Source organism: Borostomias antarcticus, assembly GCF_949987555.1.
Source record: "Borostomias antarcticus genome assembly, chromosome: 30".
NCBI lineage: Eukaryota > Metazoa > Chordata > Actinopteri > Stomiiformes > Stomiidae > Borostomias > Borostomias antarcticus.
The window spans coordinates 4,468,134-4,490,968 of NC_140263.1; the positions used below are offsets into that span (position 1 = coordinate 4,468,134).

Genomic DNA, 22,835 nt, shown 5'->3' on the forward strand with positions numbered 1-22,835 from the left:
GGGTTCTCTGCTTCCTGGGAGGAAAACTGTGAGTACAGCATAGTACGTAGTGAGTGTGTGCGTGTATCCGTGTGTGAGTGTGTGTGTGTGTGTGTTGTAGAAGATTATTAACTGATCTAGTCAAAAAGGATTTGCCAAGATTCACTCAAAGAGGTCAAGTCTGGCTTATTGAGAAAACATACGAGCGCAAGGACTTCAGGACAACGCACGTGAGTGGTTCATCCAACAGAAGTGCCGCAGTCTGGTCGTGCGCTGCCTTATATTCAAGCACTACACAGATATGACGCTTCCAGGGATGTGATTGGCTAACCCATTGTGCACGTCATATTAAATGGCAGGCGTCATCAACAGTGGTCGAGAATACAGACACGTGACATGAGAAAAGGCGGTAATTTCTTGAAGGGACAACGGGACAAAGGATGGTTATTCTGGAGCAGACAACGTCTAGGTGTGTTGACCTCCTGGAGGTCACCCTGTCATAAATTAGATTAGCACAGCTATGTGAAAGGTTGAGGGAGGCGGCGAGGTGGTGAAACTACAATTTCTATGACAGTGTGCGTGAGTGTGTGTGTGTGCGTGAGTGTGTGTGCGTGCGTGTCTGTGTGCGAGTGTGTGTTAAACAGGGTGGGCGGAGCTAGCTGTGGAGCTAGACGCAGATAAGCTCGAGCGACCGCTGAGCCAGTCGGAGATGTGCCTGATTGGGTAGTGGTTCGAGGGAGGCGGGGCGGCGGGGGGGGGTGAGGAACCTGTCAGACGGTGAGGGGGCGACGGAGCTGGACCTACAGCCCTTAATTAAGGAGCCCTCTCCTCCATCTCCACCTCCTCGCATGATGACATTCTATTAAAATGCAACGGGAACACCCACGGTTCAGGGGATGAAGGAGAGGAAGAAGTCTAGAAAAACACAATGGAAATATATATATAAAATATGAAAGATATCCCATTGGATGTTCGGCTGACGCTAATCGTCCACGTGGCCAATTAAGCTCGTCGGCGGTGAGAGGCGCTTTAGCGCATTGATAATGAAAGGCTGCGAGGGGAAATTGGGAGGGTTCGAGCTGAGGGGTTGGATTCTTTCTTTCCTTCCGCGGCTGTGAAGTAAGTTCTTCGAAAGACTGATGTCAAATTAAGTGTGGGCTAACTGTCCGCAGAGAGAGAGAGACCATCTCCGGCGGTCTCCCGGCCGAGGCGCCTGGCGAGAGGAGCTCCGGCACCTCCTGTCTCGCCCTGTCTGGGGCGGGGCTGGAGTGATTAGCCATGTGTGGTACTAGAGGAATGAAGAGAGTAGAGACACCGGTAATTAGCTAATTGCTCTCCTCCCACCCCTCTCTTCTCTACCATGTTGTGAACACCCCTTTGATTCACACTGTCAGCGTGTCAGGACGACTATATCAGCTGTTTTCAGGACATGTCCCGTTCCAAACATGTCGTCTTTGTTTACATAAATGCTATTTAAACGGCTGCTTGTCGTTCTGGATGTGTTTTAATGAAGCCGGGTATTAACGTGGGGTCAGTCAATCATAATTGTGACTGTGGGACTGTGACTCTCATTAAAGACGTCCCCTCGGCTTAGATTACTCCTTGTCTCTCCTTGCTGTCCAGCTCGTAATGAGAGACCGTCTGTGATGGCGCTCACGGGTCCAGGAGGCATGATACTACGACACCGTGTCCAGTTAGACGGATGGAAAGTTCTCTTGTGTAATTGGACATTGATTCATAGGAAATAAGGCTTCATGCTTTTTCATTTATTTGTATATTGATGCACAATATTAATTCGGGGCAGGACTTGGAAAATAACAATTTATATTATATATGTATTGTATATAATAATAATAATAATAATAATAATAATAATAATAATAATGATAATATTAACTACAATGGGATTTCAGACTTTAGTACTCAACGTGGAGAGATATAGGCAGCAAGGTGACAGGTGAGAAAGGCCTGTATGTCTGTGTGTGTGTGTGTGTGTGTGTGTGTGTGTGTGTGTGTGTGTGCGTGTGTGTGTGTCGGGGACTCACCAGCAGTAGTCTATGAGGTGCTGGGGCAGGACAGGAATGTAAACATGTTGCCAGTACATGGGATACAACATGGCCGCCGAGCCGTGAACACAAGCTGTTAACTGCGGGGTGAAAGTACATAGTGTAACATTGCCATCAAGCACAACACAATGGGAAACGTGATACAACTATTATAATTATTATATCTCTTTCCACGTCATTTAAACTGAAACACAGAACACTGGCAGATTTATATTCCAGAGATGTTAAAACACAGTTTCAGAAAGTCACAAAAACTCAGATTTTAACAGATTAAAATGATTTGGTAAATTCAACATTTACTGCGCTTAGTTTTACCTGAAGCACAAAATGTTGTGTACCTTTTATCTTAAACCCAAAGGAGGTTGTGTGACCGAAACATCGCGTATTAAACGGATTGAGAAAGTTTGACAATATGCGAGTGTTTTTGTAACTTGATAAACATGACGGTACTATACTTTAGCTTTCATTTTGGCAATGTGATCATCGCATGGCAATGCTGGCAAAGTTGAAACAAATGCTATTCTCGTCCAACTTAATTAAAACAAACTCATACTCGGTCGTGTAGATAACAGATCAGACTTTGAATTAGCGAAGCCTGATTACTGGGGCCAAGTTTTAATTCAAGAATAGGGGAATGATTATTCATGAGCTACAAAAATTATTCCATCTCTGTTGCAGGTGTTGACACACACACATACACACAAACACACACACACACACACTCATAAAAGCATATGATAAAAAGATATACTAGTTGATATTTTAACATAATTCTAGGACTGTGTTTGTACTGTATGTAGCACAACCATGTTTTCCAGGGATTTCCAGTCGTTTTTTTTACCTACTACTACAAACTTGACTACTCATTGCCCGTCAAACCAAAATGATCCTAATAAAACCAAATGCCTTTTGCCTATTAAACCGAAACACATTAACAAACCCGGACCAAAGTACATGCTTAAAATCTCACATCAATCTTGCCGGTAATAGACTATAACTCATCAAAGCACCAAAGTGCCTCAAACATCAGGACCAGAAAACCCCCAACGGAAATTACAACCGCCAACGGAAATTACAACCCTAACTTCATTAAATTAATGTCAAAAAAAAAATGTTGGAAAAGTTCCACTAACTATTTCCTTGTCAGTTCCCGTCACTGGCGGCTAATATCTCACGTGACAATCCCCCACAATCCCTTTGTGTGTCAGGTATGAGCGATGCCGCGTCGAGCCAGACGCCACAGCTGATCAACTTCAGATGTGTCAATAGTGAAGCAGGAAGTCTACCCCTCCGCTACCGACAACCAGGCTGGCTCCCGGTATAATGCTGCTTGTCTGTGATGCTATTTAAGTGCCGCGTCTATATTAAGAGCTGTCAGCCAATCGGGGGAAGACGGTGATCAGAAGCTGCTGCTTCTCGCCCTGGTCGTCAATCACAAACTGGCCAGCGTGGCTTTGATCTGGGAGGGGGGAGGCAGAGAAGAAAGCTCCGTGGACGATGTTTTGCGGGGGAACTTGTCATTGGCAAGGGGGGAGGGGGGTTGAAACATGGAAGAAGGCCACCTGGGAATGCCCCACACCGACTTCCACCCCCCCAACTCACCCCTCTCTGTGGGATTTTTTTACTATGTTGAACAGGAAAACCAGTAGAGATTCCTTGAGTCATATCCTTTTGATAATAGAACCTTTTTTCTTTCTGGCCAAAAACCAAACCGAAGATTTCTCACGAGCCCTTTTTCCGTAAGATTTTCAAGCAATTTAATGCCGACATGAATTTGAGCGATATTAGAATCCCCCAAACGGTTTTCCCTTGGCAGAACTATTCTAGTGAGTTAACACAACGTCGTAATGTCGTGTGTTGATGTGCATTTTAGTAACTCGCTAGAACATTTTCCATCAACAATGTAGCGAATGGAATACAAATATGACCTATTGGGCATGGCCAGTCTTGGAGGTGAAAGTGTTTGGTTTGCGCGAGACAGAAATCATTTTGCAGGAACTCTATATATCCATTCTGAGTATGAGTAACATTCTTATAACATGTAGAATATTTCAACACTTGAATAAAGTACGTCTAATGAAGAAAGTCAAACAATAAGACTTAGGGAGTGTCAGAAACACAGTGTAAGCCTAGTCCAAAACAAAACAATAACCACATTAAAAAGAGTTTCTCAATTGAAGTACATTTTAGTAGTAGACTAGGCTTTGTCGTTGTCTGGGAAACAGTCCCTTAGCATGGGCATTATGGGCTGTCGGTTACAGTGCATTTGTGAGGTCACTACAGCAGACCACCACTCATCCTTTGGAGAGGCTTCCGTCAATGAATGGATACACATGGGGTGCGTTCAAATTCAGCGAACATAGCGAACTATTTTCCGTTAGCTTTGTGTTCGCCGCAAACGTTTGCTAACAGAAGCTAACAGTCTGGAGAGGTAGTTCGCCAGTAACGGAACGAGGATCACAATGGACCCAGGCTTACTGGAGATGTGCTCCCATGGGGATTGTTGCGTTTATGCGAACTATTTGGAACTTTCATTAAAAGCCGTTCAAATGTGACCGTTTGGAGAAAACATGTTTGCGACGAATGTTCGCCTCTGTTAGCTGAATTTGAACGCAGCCATGGTGAGAGAGAGAGAGAGAGAGTGATGGAGGGAGGAGGAGGTAGAGAAGAAGACTACAGTACTTACAGTGCTTAGTTTGCTACAGCAGATGAGGATTCGACGTTCATAAAGCATACTAGCGTACAGATGGAGCATGTTATTGACATCTACGGCTACAAAATACTCGGTTAGGTTTCTCTGCAAGAAAAAAGAAAACAAACAAACAAAACAAAAAAAAGAAAAAACAGGAAAGTGGTTAGTCGTGAAGGGCAGGGGCGTAACCATGACTGCATGAATTCTCTGGTACAAGACATCAACATCATTCTACATATTTACGTACGAAATATATGTCATATGAAGTCAAAAAGGTGCAAAAGTGATTTCAAATCAATTATCCTTACAGATGTGGTTTGGCTTGTGCGATCGCAGCAGAGCGCACGTTTCGTGCGGGTGTTTTGTGCGTGTACGGAATGCGTAACGCACACTTATGCGCGTCCATCTGTCTTCGTCTGTCTTCGTCCTCCAGAATTCAACTACTTCAGAGAGCCCTATGAACCCCGACGATAACCCCCTTGCAAATTGTAGTTCAAAGCGCCGCCCTGCTGGCATAACATCACATCCCCATCACAGGGAAGGCGGTTCTCCCTGGCTGGGCTCCACTCTCTAAATCTGAGGCCCCTCAGAGATTTGAAGCCCACACAGCTGTGGGGCCCGGCTGGGTTTCGCGCTGCCGGTTAACTACGCGAGGGTGGGAATCGGCAAACCAAACAGGGGTCTATTGATTTTGCTGACTCCTTCCGTTTCTCCCGCTCCCCTCCTCGGCTGCGCCGGGGGGAGGAGGAACGGAGAACGTCTTCAGACCTGCTCCTCGTGCGAGTGGATGTCTTGAGGCAGCGTTCGTCGAATAGGAAACGCTTGAAGTGTTTAGTGATTCCGGAGGGGCGTTTGTGTAATATTTACGGGACTAGGGGTGCAATCAATGAAACAGGTGCTTGAGGGAGACCGGGAGTGTGTTTAAGACCTCTGTGCAGATAAATCTCTAAATCTGAACACTTTCACTGATGTCTTTCGGCATGCTGTCGATGATCTAAAACGGATGTCGTCGGTAGTGCTGAATGTGCTGGAATGTCTGTTCAAACCGCGGAGTACGGAGAAAAGTCGATTCCCGAACCCAACCTTGGGAAGGACGCAGGGTGGAGCGGAGGAGAGGGACACTCACGTTTTCAGGTATGCTGGGGAGTTCCCGGGTGTCAGGCACGGTGAAATAGGAATGCTGGGAAAGGGGACGAGAGAACAGTGGGGTTTACACTTCCAAACTTTAAGCCTTCGGCGTTCTAAGATGTGCTGTAGCATGACAGACAGGATAAGGGTGGGGGTTTGACGGATATCACAGAGACTGTCTGGAGACTGAGTGTACGAATCATTAACAGCTTCTCCACTGAAGTGGCAACAAATATGGGAGAGTTGGGGGATAGGGAATCTGATGTGCCAGACGCCGAGCTCGCGTGGACAAGACATACCTTTTCGACCTAGCCTACAATCACTAGCTAGGAACTTGAGACACAGAAAGGCAGCCTCAAACCTACCTGTGAATCCTCTATATACATTGGTCCAGTAGATGCCCCACTGTCGCCCGCAGACAATAGTTACCCCCGTGTCAGTTGTGGATGTTGTAGTACCTAGTTAACACACACGTACACACAGACACACACCAGTCCACACCCAGCTTAGGCCTGGACCTGGGCCCAGTTCCCTTTCCCCTCACCCTACCCCGGGTCCGTATCCTTTTCCCACCCCCAACCCTACCCCTGACCCCTACCTCTAACTGGACCCAGGCACACCTACACTCACGCTCACACACATACAGACATACACCAGTCCTGGGCTCAGATCCCCTCCCCCTCACCCTAACCCGGGTCCGTATCCTCTTCCTACCCCCCACCCTACCCCAACCCCTGCCTCTATCTGGGCCCAGGCACGCACACACACACAGACACACATCAGGGTTTGCCACACCTCTCCCATGATGCTCTTATCCTTTCTTGCTCTAAAAATGTAGTTTGATGTAATGTACTGCTCTATATATGGCTCTGTGTGCTACTAACCCTGCTCTGCCTCCCCTCTCCCTAGTGCCTCTCTCTCTCCCTCCTATCTTCTAACCAGGTCCAGTGGATGCCCCACTGTCACCAGCAGACCACCCTGAGACCGATAGATACCCCTGTGTCTGCTGCAGATGTCGTAACAAATTAGTTAACACACACACACACGTACACACAGACATACAACAGTCCACTTCCGGCTTTAGGCCTGGGCCCAGTACCCCCTACCCCTCACCCTAACCCGGGTCCGTATCCTCTTCCTACCCCAACCCTAACCCAGACCCCTGCCTCTACCTGGACCCAGGCACACTCACACACACACTGACATACACCAGTCCTGGGCTCAGATCCCCTTCCCCTCACCCTAACCCGGGTCCGTATCCTTTTCCTACCCCCCACCCTACCCAAACCCCTGCCTCTATCTGGGCCCAGGCACATTTATGCACACACAGACATACACCAATGTTTGCCATGTCTCTCCTATGATGTTATTAGCCTCTCTTACTCTGAAAATGTAATTTAATGTTATTTATTGCTCTATAAATGTTCTTAGCCGGTAGACAAACATACTCCAGGAGCTTGCTCGATCGCCTCGTTGAGAGGGGTCAGGGAAGAATTTTTACAGCTCACTTATCTGACCCCCGGGTGATTACTGTTTTTTGCTTCCCTCTGGAATATGTAGGGGTGGGATGTCTGCCCACCTCCCTTGTTCTCTGTAAAGCGCATTGTGTTGCCTCTGGGTATGAAATGCGCTATATAAATAAAGCTTTGATTGATTGATTGATTGACAAACCAGTTCCCCTCGGAGCGGCCATTTTTTGCGTCTCAACTGACCTGCTCCATCGCCCGTGAAACCTCTTTCTACAGAGGGCCCAGAACCGTACCCTGAGGGATACCTTGGACTTGCTCGGTAGTGTGTGTCCCATCATGCAGTGCAGCTGAGGGGATAAGCTTTAGGGGTGGGGGGGGGGTCAGAGGGAGCTGTCTGCCCCCATGAGAACCGCAAGAAGAACCACTGCCTAATAACCATCTCAGAACTATTCTACATTGGGTAAAAAGCTGCACATTAAAGTGAAATAAATGTTTGTATCGCTCCAAAATTAATCAACGCAAATAGTAACATACAGTATTAGGGGTGTGCCGGGAGCCCACTATTTGTATTTGTATTTGACAGCTAATTATTCGGATTCGTATTCGGAAGTGGGCGGGGCTTAAACCGGAAGTCTGATCAAAACGGTTTGAAACTGAGGGGAAATTTTGCAACCCTAGTTAGCGGCCCTAGGGGCGGCTGTAGCTCAGAGTGCCGCTAAGGTGGAAAAGCGCTATATAAGTGCAGTCAATTTACCAGTTACCATTTAACCCGGAAGTCTGTTCAAAATGGTTTGAAACTGAGGGGAAGTTTTGCGACCCTGGTTGAAGCAGATGAGGACTCACCACGCTGAGGTGTACAGGCGCTCCGGGGTCAGGGATGGGGAGTGTGTGTAGCGACTCTAAAAGCTCCCGCCATTGGCTCTCCTAGAACACACACATGAACACACACGCACACACACACACACATACACACAGACATGTAAACACACACAAACGCGTACAGCACCATGCAACTAAAGAGCTCAAGTTCAGATAAACGAGTCCCAAAAAATTACAATGTACCCCCGTCCAAAGTCAACAAAAGCGCAAGGGTGGTTGTGAGGACCGGCGCTCGTCTCCCGAGGGCGTTTAAACGGACGCAAAACCAAGGTTACGACCGCGTCCCCATCGCTGCAGCCCACCGGCGCTGACCGAGCGGACGCATCGTGCTGACACCGCTAAATCACCTCTGAAGTTGACTGATGACACCCGGCAAACACCTTGTCAAGTACCTGTCACTCCTTCTCTACTCTGAACAGACAGAAAAGACGAGGGAAGAGAGACGTACCCGGACAGACAGCCGTGCTTGAGAGAGAGAGGGGTTGGTCTCTAGAGAGAGAGCAGTGCTGTGCTTGAGAGAGAGGGGTTGGTCTCTAGACAGATAAGGGTGCTGTGTTTGAGAGGGAGGAGTCTGTCTCTAGAGAGGGAGGAGTTTGTCTCTAGACAGATAGTGGTGCTGTGTTTGAGAGGGAGGAGTCTGTCTCTAGAGAGGGAGGAGTCTATCTCTAGAGAGGGAGGAGTTTGTCTCTAGAGAGGGAGGAGTTTGTCTATAGACAGATAGGGGTGCTGTGTTTGAGAGGGAGGAGTTTGTCTCTAGAGAGGGAGGAGTTTGCCTCTAGACAGATAGGGGTGCTGTGTTTGAGAGGGAGGAGTCTGACTCTAGAGAGGGAGGAGTTTGTCTCTAGAGAGATAGAGGTGCTGTGTTTGAGAGGGAGGAGCTTGTCTCTAGACAGATAGGGGTGCTGTGTTTGAGAGAGAGGAGTTTGACTCTAGAGAGGGAGGAGTTTGACTCTAGAGAGGGAGGAGTTTGGCTCTAGACAGATAGGGGTGCTGTGTTTGAGAGGGAGGAGTCTGTCTCTAGAGAGGGAGGAGTTTGTCTCTAGAGAGGGAGGAGTTTGTCTCTAGAGAGGGAGGAGCTTGTCTCTAGACAGATAGCGGTGCTGTGTTTGAGAGGGAGGAGTTTGTCTCTAGAGAGGGAGGAGTTTGTCTCTAGAGAGGGAGGAGCTTGTCTCTAGACAGATAGGGGTGCTGTGTTTGAGAGGGAGGAGTCTGTCTCTAGAGAGGGAGGAGTCTGTCTCTAGAGAGGGAGGAGTCTGTCTCTAGAGAGGGAGGAGTTTGTCTCTAGACAGATAGGGGTGCTGTGTTTGAGAGGGAGGAGTTTGACTCTAGAGAGGGAGGAGTTTGTCTCTAGACAGATAGGGGTGCTGTGTGTGTTCCCGAGTGAGAGGAGTGGCAGGTGTCAACTCTGATGTTGGGGACACCACTTTAATATTAGATGGGATGGCTGTCTGTCACCCCAAAAAATTAATTAGGTAACAAAATTGCTTTTCCAGCAGAAAAAATACAGTTTCTCCCTTTAGCTAGCATGAAGTCTTCACGCCATACAGGTATACAGTATAAGTGCAACGTACGTTGCTAAACAAATTCTGCCCTCTGGGGCAATAAAGGTTTCAATTCAATTCATGTGGTATAAGTTCCTCTGAACAGCACTGACCTGGCCCTTGATTGAGTAGTCAGCCAGGATGTTGAGAAGCTTGTAGAAGACCTCGAACCACGGCAGATAGCTGCAAAACACAAACACAACTCTGTTAGTCACAGCTCTTCTTCTGAAGGAGACCCGACATCAAGACTAATACTTTGATGGCCCCCACCACTCAATCCTCCTTTTTTCCCCCCGCGCACACGACTGTGAAAACGTCACTTATCTCGACCGACGCTGGGGGAAGTGGATACAACCGTTCTTCCATGACTGCCACTTCGCACTTCAAACGTTTGATCCTGCCTTCGCTGCTCTTTCGATATGCTGTATTTTCAGCACACTCTAGCGTGTCTTTGCTTTTTTTGACGTCCCCCCATTAGCGCACGTTTGTGGGCTTCCTTCCGTGGCCGTCTGAGCGCTCGGTGCCACGGAGAGGAATGTGAACAGTGAGGGAAGTAGCTGTCAACGAGGGGGTTTAGAGAGAGAGAGAGAGAGAGAGAGAGAGAGGAAGAGAGGGAGAGAGAAAGGGAGAGAGAGAGAGATGGAGAGAGGGGGAGAGAGAGAGGGAGAGAGGGAGAGAGAGAGAAAAGGGGAGAGAGAGAGGGAGAGAGAGAGGGAGAGAGAGAGAGAGAGAGGGAGAGAAAGAGAAGGAGAGAGAGAGGGAGAGAGAGAGAGAGAGAGAGAGAGAGAGAGAGGCAGTGGTGTCACCCCCAGAGGCTCCTCTGCACTTCACTCACTAACTCATTCATCTGACAACAGCTGTGTGTGTGGGTGTGTGTGTGTGTGTGTGTGTGTGTGTGTGTGTGTGTGTGCGTGCGTGCGTGCGTGTGTGTGTGCGTGTGCGTCCTGTGGGATCCGCAATGAGCATTCAGCGGACGTGTATCGGAGAAGGCGAACTGTCCAGGAATACAGAGTGGCGCTGGAAGCGCCCTCACACACTCACCCCTCACCCCGAGACCCGCCCCGCCCCGCCGGAGAGAGAGGGGGGTAGGAGGGAGAGATTAGGAGAGGGGGAGAGAGGGGCGGAGGACGAGCCGGAGGGAGCAGGAGAAAGGTGAAGGGGGACAGGGGTAAGGGAACAGGAGTAAAGGGCACAGAGAGCCCACGACGGCGCCGTTTTGAAAAAAAAGTACAGAAAATAACACGGAAGATGAAAAAATAAATAAATATAAATACTGAACCGGAACCGACTGACAGACAAATACAGGGAAACATGTCTGATTATAGCAACAACCAAATCTCACTTTCTCTCTCTCCCTCTCTCTCCCTCTCTCTTTCTCCCTCTCCCTCTCCCTCTCCCTCTCTCTCTCTCTCTCTCTCTCTCTCTCTCTCTCTCTCTCTCTTTCTCTTTCTCTCTCTCTCTCTCTCTCTCCCTCTCTCTCTCTCTCTCTCTCACGCTAAGTGCCACGCATCACGGTCCCGCGAGTCGACGTTGGGAAAAAACTCCTCGGCCTAATTAAAATATTCCGACGAGAGACGCCCACACACACACACACACACACACACACACACACACACCAACCCGCTTGACGCTTGTTGCTTTGCGGTGTGGAAACCCGACGGTGGGATCGTTGCGTCGCTGCGGAAAATGCCAGCGTCTCCTCATTACGGAGACGGGCTGAGAACGGGGCGGGGGACGCCGGCGGGGCTAATTTGATCGGGGGGGGGGGGCCCACGTCCGTTTTTTTTTTTGCCATTTACTTTCGAAAGCTTCTTTTTTTCCTTCGTATTCTTTCGGCGGCGGCTGATTGGGGGGGTCTGCATCTCCTCTCCTTTAATTGCGGCCGGCAGTCGGCCGTGAACGCACGGCGTGAAAGGGGGGGGGGCGGAGGAGGGGGGATCCGATCTTGGCGCGGACACGCTCATTACCGGCGTGGACATTTCCCCCCCCACCCCCGGCAAGCCCACCTTCCCGCTCTTCTCGCTCCGGGTCCTGCCAACTGATGAGCCGGCTTCTACGCCCGTCACCGTAACCTTCACCAGGGGGGGGTGGGGGGGGGCGGGGGTCATATTTGAAGACCGCAACTCGATGTTCAAATCCAAGCCGCAAAAAAGACGCCTCGGCCCCGAGCCGTATTCACACCTGAAGCAACAACGAGCGCGGGGCTACGTTCAACCGTGCGTCCGTCTTACCGCTAAGATCTCCCGTCTTATGTCGGGAGGCCGTCTCAGCCCGGAGCGCGTGGCGTGTGGAGATACCTGTACCCGCGAGGATTAGCGCTAATGTGTTGACTTGACCGCCTCAGTCTGGATAAGCCTCGCGTAGCATTAGCGCACATCCCCGGTATCAACGCTTAGCGGGCGGGAAAAACCAACCATGTAGAAAAGCCTTGAGACTAATTAGAGCGAGCAGACAGCCAGGAGAGACCCTGCCATTCGAAACAAACGCCCAGGCGGAGATTGTGTTTAGGGTTTCATGAGATCGGGTTATTAGCATAAACCAAAACACATACGCGTTTCCGTGGAAATCTGGCTGGCGAATCGCTTGAAATCTTCCGGATAAACCTGTAAACATCTCAGCTGCTTTTCTGCGGTATTCAGGATAGAGGAACTGGTCCGGTCCAACCTCAGGAGACTGAGGACTGTCCTAACCATCTGAGCTGAAGTCTATATTGTAGGTGCCAACGACGCTAAAAGCTAACCCTCCTATCAAGGTTGTTTGTCAGAGTGCCTCCGCTCCAACGACAGAAGCAGGCCCAGATATTTCTGGATACCGTTGAGGTGGAGTAGTTGAGATATTTATAAGTACAGTTGAGGTGGAGTAGATGAGATATTTCTAAGTACAGTTGAGGTGGAGTAGGTGAGATATTGATAAATACAGTTGAGGTGGAGTAGGTGAGATATTTCTAGGTACAGTTGAGGTGGAGTAGGTGAGATATTTCTAAATACAGTTGAGGTGGAGTAGGTGAGATATTTATAAATACAGTTGAGGTGGAGTAGGTGAGATATTTCTAGGTACAGTTGAGGTGGAGTAGGTGAGATATTTCTGGATACAGTTGAGGTGGAGTAGTTGAGATATTTATAAATACAGTTGAGGTGGAGTAGTTGAGATATTTCTAGGTACAGTTGAGGTGGAGTAGGTGAGATATTAATAAATACAGTTGAGGTGGAGTAGTTGAGATATTTCTAGGTACAGTTGAGGTGGAGTAGGTGAGATATTTCTGGATACAGTTGAGGTGGAGTAGTTGAGATATTTATAAATACAGTTGAGGTGGAGTAGTTGAGATATTTCTAGGTACAGTTGAGGTGGAGTAGGTGAGATATTAATAAATACAGTTGAGGTGGAGTAGTTGAGATATTTCTAGGTACAGTTGAGGTGGAGTAGGTGAGATATTTATAAATACAGTTGAGGTGGAGTAGGTGAGATATTTCTAGGTACAGTTGAGGTGGAGTAGGTGAGATATTTATAAATACAGTTGAGGTGGAGTAGATGAGATATTTCTAGATACCGTTGAGGTGGAGTAGGTGAGATATTTATAAATACAGTTGAGGTGGAGTACAGTAGGTGAGATATTTCTGGATACAGCTGAGGTGGAGTAGTTGTCTGTTCTCTCTCCTTCCTGTGGGCTCCCCTGATGGCACAGCTGGGGGGTTCTGGGTAATGGAACCTGAGCCTGTGTGTCACTTTTCTCCTGTGTGAGTGTGTGTACAGTACGTGTGTCTGCGGGGGGAGGGAGGGAGGGAGAGAGGGAGAGAGGGAGGGAGGGAGGGAGGGAGAGAGAGAGGGAGGGCCGGGGGTTCATGTTCTCTGTGGTGGCGTCTCCTGTGGGGGCCAGAGAGAGAGAGAAAGACAGAGAGAGAGAGAGAGAGAGAGAGAAAGAGAGAGAGAAAGAGGGAGAGAGAGGGAGAGAGAGAGAAAGAGAGAGGGAGAAAGGGAGAGAAAGAGAGGGAGAGAGAAAGAGGGAGAGAGAGAGAGAGAGAGAGAGAGAAAAAGGGAGAGAGAGACAGAGAGAGAGAGAGAAAAAGGGGGAGAGGGAGAGAGAGAGAGGGAGAGAGAAAGAGGGAGGGAGAGAGAGGGAGAGAAAGCGAGGGAGAGAGAAAGAGGGAGAGAGGGAGAGAGAGAGAGAGGGAAAGAGAGAGGGAAAGAGAGAGAGGGAGAGAAAGAGAGAGGGAGAGAGGGAGAGAGAGAGGAGGCTGCAGCCGCGACCCCACCTCAGACCACGCCCACCTCCACCGTGTCACTCAACGACAGCGAGACGCCACAGGCACCCCGGGGAGCGTCCTGGGCGGGGAGGTGTGTGTGTATGTGTGTGTGTGTGCGTGTGTGTGTGTGAAAGAGAACGACAGAAAGAAAGAGAGATGGTGTGTATGTGTGATCTGTGTGTGTGTGCGCAGGCATTTTTGCTCGTCTATGGGGAAAAGGCTCTCTCTGAAACCTCTCAGTAGGCCGAGGTCACACACACACACACACACACACACACACACACACACACACACACACACACACACACACACACACACACACACACACACACACACACACACACACACACACACACACACACTTTTGCCCCCTTCGCTCCCACAACTCCTTGCGACTGCGACGTCTCCGGTCAATAATTTATCAACAAACATGGTGGGCGTTGAGGCGACAGTAATTTGGCAACCTAGCTTAATGGTTTGCGGACATTGTAGCTTAATCTGTCGATGGAAAAAAAAAATATTTTTAGCAGATATCTTAGTTACATCATGATTGAACTAGCTATCGGTATTTTTTAATTATATGTGTGGTAATTATTAAGTTTGACGAATTTACGATGGAGCTAGCTAACTAGCATTAGCCCAAGTTGGCAGTTGGCCTCCCTGGCGACTCACCTCGGTTCGTCAGCCTCGCCTTTTTTTTTTTACATAATCCAGCGCAGCCTTGAGACTCTAGAGGTGATGTCAAAAAAAGATAACCCCAACAAAATATATGCAATGCATTTTTAAATAGAGGGATTTCGAAAATATTTTTTAGCATGGATGGAGGGCGAGTGGGTTACTATGTGACCTGCATTCGTACTAGGTAGTAGTGTGGACTACTCAGCGGCAGGGTTTATGTACCGGGGCAGGTGTGTGTGTGTGTGTGTGTGTGTGTGAAGGGGGGGGGGTAGTTGGTGTATGGGGGGGGTTGGTCTGTGGGGCTACTCTCGTATTCTTGAATTCCATTAGACCAGATGAGCGTTAAACATCCTTGACTCTGTGAAGGGAAAAAGGGAGGGGGGGGTTGCAGTGTTGGAGGATTATTCTGAGCCCCCGGCCTCCCCCCTCCACCTTTTCTCCATCCCTCCATCCCTCCATCACCCCAACACCCCCTGCCTCCCGACACAGACTCTTAATGAGGAGCCCTCACTATGAATCCATCCCAGCTCATGTGCCCTATCAACAATGACCCATGCTAGAACTACAGAGGCGATTATAGGTGTGATACAGTAGAATTATAGAAAGATTACGATAGGTGTGATACTGTAGAATGATAGATTATGCTAGGTTGTGATAGTAGAATTATAGAGGTTATAATTTAGAGGTTACGGGGGCGGCTGTAGCTCAGGAGGTAGAGCGGGTCGTGCGACGATCGCAGGGTCGGCGGTTCGAATCCCGGCTCCTCCTTGTTCACATGTCGAAGTGTCCTTGGGCAAAGACACTGAACCCCAAATTGCTCCCAATGAGCAGGCTGGCACCTTGCATGGCAACTGGCCGCCATTGGTGTGTGAATAGGTGATTTGAATAAAAGCGCTAAAGTATATAAGTGAAGGCCATTTACCATGATACAGTAGGTGTGTTTGCAGTGGAATTACAGAGAGATTATAATAGGCATGGCCCTTAACAGCTGAATAACAGGAAATGGTGACTGTTCGACTGTCGTCAAAATGTTCTGATGACAGATTCACAAAATGGCTGCCAGAAGCGAAAATCACAATGGCAATTCGTCTCTGATTCGAGGTGAAGACATTAAATAAAACATGGTTGTCAATGGAGCTGCATGTTGTCTGTCTCTATGTTGATGATTCAAGTCTTGCTTGCGTATTCTGGGGATACAAAATGAACGACACGCACATCTGTATGGGCGGCTGACGGGACCAGTCGACGCTCGATTCTTCATCATCATCATCATCAAGGGGTCAAAATACTCTTGAGCGTACGCCTGGCGTCCCGAACAAAAGCAGCCATGTCAGCAGATCTCTTACCGAGAGCCTAATTAGTGAGTGAATATATAATGAGCGGATATCTCTTCTCTCTGACACGGTGGACCTGCGTGTGTGATGTACCGAGTGGGATTAAGAGGGTCTTCGAGGTGGCGGCCATTTTGACAACCTCGTAACAATGTCAGCAAAAGAATGGAATGACAAGAAAAGTTGGTGAATTAAAATGATAATGAATATGCTTTCTATAATATATTTTATATTAGAGTTATAAAGGTCAACTAACTGACACTCTGACTGAATTGTCATTTCGTTTCACTTCATTATTCAGTCTGAACAGGCTTCCGTTGCAGACGTTTTCCCAGATGGGCGTTGCCGAAAAAAGAAGTCCTCAGCGATTAGTTCGTCCCCTAACCAATCACATTGCACAGTTTAATTCCGTCATCACATTCAAAGGACGCCGATTGGTCTGGTTGGAATTCCAACCGAGAAATCACTCTGGACAAGAGCCTTGTCATCTTCTTTTACTTGTACATAAGTACAGTATGTATGCATGTACAGTATGTAAGTATGTATCTGTTCTCTTCATATTATTCTCTTTAATAATCAAATCTCCAGTCAAAAAATAATGAAATAAATTGATAATCAGGGCCATGCGTTAACCCTCCATCAAGGTCAACTTCACCATTAGACGACCAGATCTGCTGGGGAAACATCTGTTTTGCTATGCTTAATGGGCAAGGGTGTTAAAAAATGCCATACGAGGCAACCAAGGTATAACTGCTATTGGAAGTTAATTGACTCATTTGAACTGGAACATCTGTTGCTCGTTTGCCAGCAGGGGAACAGAGACATGAGTGGCGATACAGTATGTACACATGGAGAACCAAGACATGGAGAACCAAGACATGGAGAACCAAGACATCAGCCCCATGTACTGTATCATTGATTCTTAAGGGAAAAGTGGTGGGTAGAAGGTTTCTCATTGGTACAGTAGCTGACCAGCTGGCTCAGTAATATTGTAACTGCCACGGGGTAATAATATGTTGAATTGAATCCCTAGAGGTCATGGGGGACTCTACAGGTTTGAAAATTACACTCCAACTCAGGGGCCAGGAACCTTCAGGAGAGCAAGAGCCATTTTCCCTCGGGATCGGATGGGTTTGATGAGAAGAAAAGCAGTGTGGTGAATATAGTTTCTCAATATTGCTTCTCTTATTGCTCTTGTAATCAAACACACTAGCAACCCCGCCGTGTCAGCTGTGCCTGTGTACGAGTCGTCCCACTCTGACATCCTCAAATGTCTGCTTTTCTCTTTCTTGAGGCGATTTTATTCCTGAGTTGTACTGCACTACTTCGTAACTTTCACTCCGTTTTTTGCTTTTGGCTTCTAGGGTTGTTGGTTTCTGGGCCTCGAATGAAGAAAATCTCTGCCGATAGCCTAATGCAGAATAACGAAAATTAACGATAATTACAATTTAAAAAAAGCTTGGTCCCCGAGCTGTCTGTCCATGGTGCTGAGTCATACAGTACTGCTGCATCACAAACAAAAACCTTCCACTTTATTCAGAATAGTATCAGTGACTTTGTATTACTATTAGCCTACTAATTGTGAATTGTATTACTAATTCAAAATTTGCGTTGGAGCCAACAATGAATCAGGGAGTTAGAAGTGCTTCCAGATCCAGTTTGTCGACCCCTTCTCTAACTCCCCTAACTTCATTGCCTTTGTGTGTGTACAGTACACACATGCACTCGCACCCACGCACACGCCACACTCTCCCTGGTAGACACACTCACACACATGCCACACGACGCCCCCCCCCCCCCCCCCCCCCCCCAACGCAGACAGCACTCCGGAGCCCCTTAAAAACCTCTCAAGTCGGGCAGAGACCAGGCCGCGTTAAAAACTTTTACGAGTCCAACGCCCTCGTGCCATAGGCTGGCCCCCCGCGGCGGCGGCGTCGCTCACATGCTACAGCCCCGAGGATTTACGACGTAGCGCTAGTGCCCGTTCCCGTCTGTAACCAAACACTTCCTCCTTTCCCGGGCCGCCGCTCGCGGCTTTGATGAGGCCTTGTTTCGGTCGGGGTCAGAGGTTAAACAAAGGCAGAGGATCAGTCGAAAGACTCCCATTAAAAACGGCCAGACGGAGTGGTCGCTGCAGGTTTTTATTTTTCGTCAGGCACGCCGGGGTCCGTGTTTTTCTCCACAGGTCGGAGAGGCGGGGGAAACGGGGGGCAGATTAGAACGGCAATAAAAAAAAGAAGGGATTCGGGAGTTAAGTGTGAAACATCTCGGAGAATTTCATTTGGCTGTATCTCAGCAGTCTTTTGGTGTCGTTCGCAGCGAGCTGCCTGTCAGGTAGGGTTTTTATTTGCCGTAACGGGGGCCCCCGGCTACCGGAACTAGAAACGGCGTTCCGAGGCCGAGGGACAGCTTTCATGTCGGACCGGTGACCAGAGTTAAGTGGACGGACCTGAGGTGTTTATAGGTCTGTTTTGAAGAACCGGTGCATTAGCCGAGCTTTTTTCACACATCCTTCCAAATCGCTTGGATTTTACTGGTATATTCAGGTCTGCTTCAACACCACAGGTGTTCCACAATGAGAGGTATTGAATTACACATCCAGCATCATAGCAACATACTTTTACATTATATGGATCACATTACCTTCACTAACAAAATGTTCCATAATAAAAAATTATAGATATAGATAATTAAATTAAGAGATATAGGGGTAGATGGGGTGTTAGGAGTGGAGGGGGAGATATAGGGGTAGATGGGGTGTTAGGAGTGGAGGGGTAGGTATAGGGGTAGATATAGGGGTAGATGGGGTAGATATAGGGGTAAATGGGGTAGATGGGGGTAAGTAGTGGAGGAGCAGATATAGGGGTGGAGGGGTAGATGGGGTAGATATAGGGGTAGATGGGGTAGATATAGGGGTAGATGGGGGTGTAGGAGTTGGGGGGTAGATATAGGGGTAGATGAGGTAGATATAGGGGTAAATGGGGTAGATGGGGGTTAGTAGTGGAGGGGTAGATATAGGGGTAGATGGGGTAGATATAGGGGTAGATGGGGTAAGTAGTGGAGGAGCAGATATAGGGGTGGAGGGGTAGATGATGTAGATATAGGGGTAGATGGGGGTGTAGGAGTTGGGGGGTAGATGTAGGGGTAGATGAGGTAGATATAGGGGTAAATGGGGTAGATGGGGGTTAGTAGTGGAGGGGCAGATATAGGGGTGGAGGGGTAGATGGGGTAGATATAGAGGTAGATGGGGTAGATATAGGGGTAGGTATAGGGGTAGATATAGGGGTAGATGGGATGTTAGGAGTGGAGGGGTAGGTATAGGGGTGGAGGGGTAGATGGGGTAGATATAGGGGTAGATGGGGTAGATATAGAGGTAGATGGGGTGTAGGAGTTGGGGGGTAGATATAGGGGTAGATGAGGTAGATATAGGGGTAAATGGGGTAGATGGGGGTAAGTAGTGGAGGGGCAGATACAGTATAGGGGTGGAGGGGTAGATGGGGTAGATATAGGGGTAGATGGGGTAGATATAGGGGTAGATGGGGTAGATATAGGGGTAGATGGGGTAGATATAGGGGTAGATATAGGGGTAGATGGGGGTGTAGGAGTGGGGTTGAGGAGGGTGGAATGGGGGCGACAGGCAGGACATAAATGCGTCAACAAGCGTTTTAATTGGCTGGGAGTGAGTGACTCTGCTGCTTCCCTCCTGCTCTCCGCTCAGCTCCGCCCTCATTGGTCCCCACAAGGCTCGTAAACAAGACCCTGGGATGTGATTAACACAGGCTGCTCCACACACACACACACACACACACACACACACACACACACACAGTCACGTACGCACACACACACACACAAACACACACACACACACACACACACACACACACACACAGGCTGCTCCACACACACACACACACACACACACACACACACACACACAGGCTGCTCCACACACACACACACACACACACACACACACACACACACACACAGTCACGTACGCACACACACACACATACACACACACAGTCATGTACGCACACACACACACAGTCACGTACGCACACACACAGGCACAGGCACATACGCACACACACACAAACACAAACACACACACAGTCACGTACGCACACACACACACAGTCACGTACGCACACACACACACACAGGCACATACGCACGAATGCACGCACACACACACCTACACACACACATACTCACACACACACACACAAACACACACACACACACAGTCACGTACGCACACACACACACACACACACACACAGTCACGTACGCACACACACACACACACACACACACACACAGTCACGTACGCACACACACACACAGGCACATACGCACACACACGCATGCACGCACACACACACCCACACATACACACACACACAGACAGACACAGGCACAACAGTACACACACACACACACACACACTTAAGACACACAACGGTACACACAGGCACACACACACTCACACAGGCACACACACACACACGACACAGGTACATAAAATATTTCAAATATAGTGTGAAAGCGCAATCACACACTTATAGATATACACAGTATCTGTGTTGGCTAGCTCCACACTTCCACAGTAGGCCTATGAGTGTGACAATAAGCATACTGTATCTCAATACACAAATACTGTACACTCTACAGACTGTGAGAGGAACACACACTGTTCTTCCTTCACCAATAGTAGATCCCTCTATCAAGAACAATCACAATGTACAGAACCCCACAACCCCTCTGACAAGGTTCTCTGTGTGTACATTACATTACATGACATTACAGTCATTTAGCGGACGCTTTTATCCAAAGCGACTAACAATAATTGCATTAAACGTAGGAAGAGCCAATGTACTACTACTTGCCAGAACTCACAAGTGCATCTTCTCTCTAAAACAAGTGACTAAGAGCATAATCTAGTGCTGAAGGCAAAGTGCAAGAATAGCAATCTAAAGTACAGTGCAATATAATACAATAAGTGCTTAGGAGGGAGGATTGTTGTCGTACTTCTTGAAGAGGTGTAGAACGGTAAGACCGCCTTATCCTGGCGTAACCGGATGGCGAGTCCTTCTAAACCCTTGTGGAGTGAGTCCGAGGTGGTCGTAGCGAGTAGCTGGTAAACTCAATCCTCCAAGAGGGACGTCCCCCATTGGCGCAACCGTCAGCACGTCGCCTCCGAGCCTCCGAGCTCGTAAGTGCGCGGGTTTGAATCCCCGCCCCGGGGCAAAAGACCTCAACACGGGTGGAACCGAAAGAACACAACGCAGGGCAGAGTACGACCGTCACGCTGGCATGGCGCGCTGCGTGTACCTTGGCGAGAACACGCCTCATCCCTCGTGCGGAAGTGGCGAATAGCCAGGGCCTAGAAGCGCGCCGGCCTCCCCTCATTAACATTCAGAACCTCGTCCTCGGAGATGATAAGGTTTAAACACTGTGACCAGCTGGGCAGAGGGACACACTGGGGCCCTCTCAAGTGGCCCTTACACACTCACACACACACGCCGAATCGGTCCCCATTTCACACTTAATCAAGCCTATTAACACCCATAATCCTTTGCTCTGATTTCAACCGCTCTCTCTCGCTACTCAACCGTGCAAGAGTCCCATTTAGTCACCAGCAGGGACGGCCATTGGCCTCCGCTGAACGGTGAAACCAATTGAAATCCCCCCCCCGATTGATTTCTTCTGATTGGCGCACACATGGCGATGTCAGGGTGCTAGCGGTGCGCGTGGGCGGGGCGTCGGGCTCCGGGGGGGTGGAGGAGAGGGCACATGGCGATGTCACGGCGCTAGCGGTGCGTGCGTGAGCGGGGCGTCGGGCTCCGGGGGGGGTGGAGAGAGTGCACATGGGCACCGGGACCCGGGTGAGGTCGGGATGCCAGAGCAGTAAAAACAAAGGGAGGTTAGAGGCCTGGGGGGGCTCTAATCCCCGCCCCCCCCCCCCCAGCGAGGCCCAGAGAAAGAGACACATGCTGGGGGCAGCGCCATAGACCGGCTGCCCCCCCCCCCCGCCCCTCTACCTTGGAGAGGGAGGGGGGGATTGTCTGAAGTCGACCGTCTGGAGAATCCGATCGGCTTTTCTTTCTTTCTTTCCTCGTTCGATTCCGCATTCTTTTCCCAGAGTCCTTGGCGGAGCGTGACCTCTTTGTGCTAGGTGTCAGGAAGACGGCAAAATTAAAGTCTCGGAAAAAGTACGTGTGTGTTTTTGAAGAAGTCGCTTTGTGGTCCGAAGCGGGGGGTCCTCGACGCGCTGCTGGGTTCTCACGTGACCGCGCAAACGGGTTCCTTCCGCCTCGGCGGACTGCGGAACGTCGACAGGCTGTGGGGGACTGCGGAGTAGCTTTGGCCGGTTTTCGCCTCAAAGATGGCGGCCGTTAAACGGAACGGATTAGCGGCGGCCCGCGAGTCAACCTAATTAACGCTTCTCCCGGGGTGCCCCCGTCGACGGCCCCCCTCGCTATCCTGGGGTCACTGCCCCCCCCCCCTCCCTCTCCCCATGACCCCCCCCCCCACCTCACCCACCCCCTCTTAATCATGCCATCGTTGCAAAAAAGGAAAACACAAAAACACCTGGCCCCCCTCCACTCCCCCGCTGACCCCCCCCCCCCCCCCGTGCTCTGCCACTTGGTACGGCCGGGCCGGGAGACTGTCAGGCCTTATTGGGTCTGAGTCCACGGTCGGACCTGTGGACCAGTGGCCTGGAGGGGTGGCACTGCCACATCCTGCCTGGGAGAGAGAGAGAGAGAGAGAGGGTGAGGAGGGTGAGGGGGAGAGAGAGAGAGAGAGAGAGAGAGAGAGAGG

The 22,835-nt window shown here is 49.3% G+C and overlaps 1 protein-coding gene across 1 annotated transcript in view; it reads right to left on the minus strand.

The window, feature by feature from the left end:
• The window catches only part of dennd1a (DENN/MADD domain containing 1A), a gene marked incomplete at its 3' end in the record, with an annotated part of 103,457 nt that overhangs the window by 26,060 nt on the left and 54,562 nt on the right, over positions 1 to 22,835 (minus strand). Inside the window, 5 exon segments of the mRNA XM_084460161.1 lie at positions 2,025 to 2,125; positions 4,732 to 4,842; positions 5,864 to 5,917; positions 8,178 to 8,258; positions 9,868 to 9,937. Of these exon segments, the coding sequence (XP_084316287.1) occupies positions 2,025 to 2,125; positions 4,732 to 4,842; positions 5,864 to 5,917; positions 8,178 to 8,258; positions 9,868 to 9,937 (417 nt within the window).